The sequence below is a fragment of the Scardinius erythrophthalmus genome (assembly GCF_964197995.2).
Source record: "Scardinius erythrophthalmus genome assembly, chromosome: 8".
Lineage (NCBI taxonomy): Eukaryota > Metazoa > Chordata > Actinopteri > Cypriniformes > Leuciscidae > Scardinius > Scardinius erythrophthalmus.
This window is the reverse complement of record NC_138228.1, coordinates 614,662-619,245: the sequence shown is the minus strand read 5'-3', so window position 1 is coordinate 619,245 and position 4,584 is coordinate 614,662. Positions and strand designations below refer to the sequence as shown.

The window sequence follows — 4,584 nt, the reverse complement described above, 5'->3', positions numbered from 1 at the left end:
ACCCTGAAGGACCAGCTGAGAGGGAAGACCTGAACCATTGGAGTGCTGTTTTTGAGATGCCCTTTTCATTTATATACATGTTTAGATTATTTACATTTGAAAAAAAAAAAAAAAATCATTAATCCCCAACAACAAAAGTTATCTCTTCTTTCCTCCTTTGCCCATGCTTTTACTAAGGGGCCATCCTGGTCATTTATAAGGAGGTGAGCAACAGTTGATTGACCCCTTGAAGGTGCAGTGGAGTGTAAGTGGAGAAGACTTCACTGTGAAGGAGGGATCCTGACATCCTTTTCATCTCATATTTGTGACTGTGTGAGACAGATTGTCATTGTCTCCAGCAGAGGGCGCTCAGTTTCAGTATGAAGGTGAAGTGCGTGATAGGATGGGTGTGTGTGTGTGTGTGTACGTGCCATCAAACACATCTCTTTTGTGTTTATATGAACGACACTTTCAGAATGATGCTGCATTTACTACACAACTTCAGAAGGTCGGTTCACTCAACATCTGTCGTCTTCATCATCATTGATGTTTGGTTTCTATTTGTTCATCTGTGACTCTCAAACTCTCATTGAAACACTGAATAGAAAATAATAATTTTGGATATTGTTTTCTTTAGGAAGCCTCGTTGTAGCAGGTGAAAGATGTCTGGAGGGTTTTTTCAAATGCTCAAGAAAAGGAAGGAGGTGAGGAAGACTTATCATCATCATCAGGAATATTTTATCACTTCAACTGTTTCACTTATTCTTTTCTGGAATTTTTCTAGTTAATTCCTTTGATTGGGATTGTTGGATGTGCCGCGCTCGGAGCAGCAACAGCCTCCGTTTACTTCTTACTGACCAAACCGGATGTCATGTGAGAAACTTTATCTTTATTATAGATTTATTAAATTCATGAACACGGTTAATAATAAACATTGTTATCAGTCTATCTATATAAAGTGCTTCCTGTATGCTTTATTGTTACTAGTTACTGTGGAGAAGTTCTGTTGGTTTCTAGCAAAATGAAAGTTTTTAATGTATGATAATATGATGATTATGAGGGATGTCTGATCCTTTAATATTCAGCATATAATGTTGTAAAAGCTGTACAGTGATAACATTACTTGACTTTCATAGTTTAAACAAGACAAGTAACCCAGAGCCATGGGAGACACTAGATCCGTCAAAACCACAGAAGGTAAACGCCTGATAAACTCTTCATCGACCCGGACTGACGGGTTATGCTCATGTTCATTTTTTAATATAATAGCAGGAGCTCAAACTGCGGTTTGATTCCCAGTGAATGCATGAACTGATAATATTAATGAACAGATTCTGTTTTCTTTCAGCTGATGACGATTAACCAGCAGTGGAAACCAGTGGAGGAGCTGGAGCTGGTGAAGAAACTGACCAGATGATCTGCTCTCCTTCTATCCTTCTCTCCTCTGATTTACTTCTATATTCTCAGGACTCTGTTTGCATTTTGCACTGTCAAAATCACTTAAAACTTGAATAAATTAACGACAAAAATGAAAGAGAAATTCTGCTGATGTGTCTGTCTTTCTGACGAGAAGGATTGAACTTTGCTGATGAATTCATGCAATTAGCCTTTAATCCGTTCAGCTTGCGTTCATATCTCTCACAGTCACTGTTTCCTTCAGCCAGAACAACAAGAGAATAAATCAAACCTGCCGGCGATTACACTGACTAACTAAAGAGGAAACTAACCCTCCCTGCTTCCGTCCTCATGCCGGAGAAACAAACGTTCATCTCTGACCTGAAGATCCTGTTTCATTCGCAGGCCAGATCATTACAGAGAGGCTCCACATGTGTGTGTGTGTGTGTGTGTGTGTGTGTGTGTGTGTCATGAACGCTGCCTGTGTTGTTATACCAGAAACTCCTTGCATCATCATGAACATTCCCATCAGCCCACATTCTCCAGCCACACGCCTGAGCCTGTTTATGTCTGGTTGCACAAGAATGAATTCTAGTTAGAACGAGTCTCTCTCTCTGTGTGTGTGAGTGTGTGTGTGTGTGTGTGAGTGAGTGAGTGAGTGAGTGAGTGAGTGAGTGAGTGAGTGAGTGTGTGTGTGTGTATACGTGACTCCGTGTTCTGTGCGGATGTCGCCCGTCATGTGACTAGGGAGTGTTTGACACCACAACTGAACACTTGACTGATGCGTCATGTCCTTAAATGTCCCATCAAGATTACTGTATAAGTGAAAGTGTTTTAATGCGCTGTATAAACTCGCAATTATGAGTTTATATCTCAGAAATCTGACTTTTTCATCTTAATTGTGAGATATAAACTCACAATTAAAGTGCCAATTTTATGCTTTGTCAGATATGACCTTTCATGCAGTGTGTAATAAAGCGCTGTAAAAGATCAGTTCAGATAAACTGAGTTATTGTTTACCAAAAGAAAGAATCGATTCTGAACTGAAACGAGTCGTCAGTAATTCAGTCTCACTTCCTGCTGAATCAGCATAGGTTTGTAACTAATTAGCATAATGCCAGCCTGTGGTGTTGATTGGCTGAGCAGCGTCTCTTAGCTCCGCCCTCAAACACTGTAGTGTATCTGAGACTGGAAGAGTTTGGTTCGTGTTGTTCGTGTGGAGAAGACGCTGTTTTCTGAGATTGATACGGTGAAACCCACGCCATCGTTACTGTTCGTATCACTGTGATCAAGAGCTGAGATTCAGATATGATAATGAGCGTTTGCTTTCTGACCAATCACAGCAGAGCAGCTCTCAGAGAGGCGGGGCTTAGAGAGACTGAATCCTTGATGGAAGCGTTTCAGAGAAAAGAGCTGAAGCTGCAGTGGAGATTATGAGGACATTAATGTGTTTTTGAGCTTGGATGAATGTGAACCTGTTGTAGGAGACGCCAAAACAACATTAGGAGCCTTTAAAATAGCAGAATAGAGCACTTTAAACATTGTGTTGTGACTGTTTATTCCATGGCAGAAACACGCTTCCATGGATATTAGTGATTTGTTCAGTGACTAAAATCATCGGAACACTTAAACCCCGTGTGACTCCATCATCTCCTGGAGTGAAACTGGATTTACACTTGAGAAAAACTCTTTGTACATCACTTTCCATAAAGATCATTCACACATCTATTCCTAAGAGACTGCAGCACATCATCAAATCACAACACAAGCCCAGAGGAGACCCACACACACCCTAAAGACACTCAGCAGTCGTCCGTTCACAACCAGCAGACAAGAACATGGAAGATGAATGATGCGCAAACATCCTAAACCTGAAGCCCGTGATTCAGAGAGAACTCAAATAAAAACCCAATGCAGACATTAAAAAATTATTTATTTCAAGTTATCAAGCGCGTCAGTGTAACTCCATCATCCTCAGACACACAACCAACAAATACTGCAAACATAGAGGAAACCATCCAAAGCCTGACAATCTGTTTCAGAAAACAACAAACAAAACAAAACCATAAAAAAATAATAAAAAAGGCATATTGGCCAAATACTGATGAGAGGCACTGATAGTTAAATTATAATTATATCTGCATCTTGAGGGAAAAATAAATCAAATAAAAAGATAAAAGGGAGATTGTGTCGCTCTGAGTTTGTGAACGGATCATGTAGGCACACAAACATCTGCAGGAAATGATTACAAATGTCTGAAATATACTAAACTAATGAGTGTGTAACAGAGATGTGAAACTACTGTCTGTCCTGTCAAACTACGATTGTCTGTTGATTGATGAATTCTACAAACATGTCAAATATTTCATGTTTTGCATTGATGAGACACTGAGCGCGTGCGGAGCGTTTGGGTTATTTCAGTGCTGTCAGAATATGAATCTCATGAAAAGCTGTTCAGGTCATATTTTACCCCAAAAGTCTAGATGAAAAACATTAACGTCTCTTTTGCATTTTTAGCACCCCACCAAATTCAGTGTGAAAAAATAAATATATTCTTTAAATTGTGAAGTTGTATACATCTTGTATGTTGCACTGCCTTTTTTAAATTATGATAATTTTAATAACATTACAGTAATGAGACATAAATCCAATGTCATTACATTAATGCGATTTTTTTGTTGTTGCAACATGACCATGACAATTCAAAAGGAAAACATGCTTAACTGTGATTAAAAATTGCACAAAAAAATCCAGGCTTCATTCTGTTCATGCAAAACAAAAAAAAGCTTGTTTTGTCTTGTAATGTTGTGGTTTAATCTGAGCCGTTCTCATGAGATTCACTCCAGAACACACAGACACACAGACACACAAATAAAAGCGGGTCCTAAAACACACCTTTCTCCTGTGAGCAGGTCTGTATTAAAGGTTTATCAAAATGAGGTCAATATCCATTATAGAAAAGCTACTAGACAATCATTAAGACCCTGCTGGGTCAACACGTCAGTTTACCCGTCTCTCTCTCTCTCTCCTCGTGTGTGTGTGTGTGTGTGTGTCAGCGAGAGAGAGAGAGGCGGTGTGTGCAGGACTGTGGCGCCCCCTGTCTCTCTCTCTCCTTGTGTGTGTGTGTGTGTGTGTTTGTCAGCGAGAGAGAGAGGCAGTGAGTGCAGGACTGTGGTGTCTCTTGTCTCTCTCTCTTCTCGTGAGTGTGTG

General features: G+C 39.9%; 2 protein-coding genes across 2 annotated transcripts in view; one reads left to right on the top strand and one right to left on the bottom strand.

Annotated features, from left to right (window-relative positions):
* Window positions 1–367: 367 nt before the first annotated feature.
* On the top strand, window positions 368–2,365 carry cUnh15orf48 (chromosome Un C15orf48 homolog). The gene is made up of 5 exons (XM_081372196.1): window positions 368–487; window positions 617–683; window positions 764–852; window positions 1,116–1,176; window positions 1,328–2,365. The coding sequence occupies exons 2-5, from the start codon at window positions 642–644 to the stop codon at window positions 1,394–1,396; spliced, it is 261 nt and encodes an 86-aa protein (XP_081228322.1). The 5' UTR covers window positions 368–487; window positions 617–641; the 3' UTR covers window positions 1,397–2,365.
* A 925-nt stretch (window positions 2,366–3,290) lies between these two features.
* The window catches only part of slc30a4 (solute carrier family 30 member 4), a 14,642-nt gene continuing 13,348 nt past the window's right edge, over window positions 3,291–4,584 (bottom strand). Inside the window, exon 8 of the mRNA XM_081373001.1 lies at window positions 3,291–4,584. This exon is cut by the window's right edge and continues 167 nt beyond it. The gene's annotated coding sequence lies outside the window, so the exon portion shown is untranslated.

Excerpts from the sequence above, each read along its gene's own strand:
- cUnh15orf48 (XM_081372196.1), top strand. The coding sequence starts at position 642 with ATGTCTGGAGGGTTTTTTCAAATGCTCAAGAAAAGGAAGGAG. Across the intron at positions 684-763 it reads TGCTCAAGAAAAGGAAGGAG|TTAATTCCTTTGATTGGGAT; the intron begins GTGAGGAAGACT and ends GAATTTTTCTAG. Across the intron at positions 853-1,115 it reads CTGACCAAACCGGATGTCAT|TTTAAACAAGACAAGTAACC; the intron begins GTGAGAAACTTT and ends TGACTTTCATAG.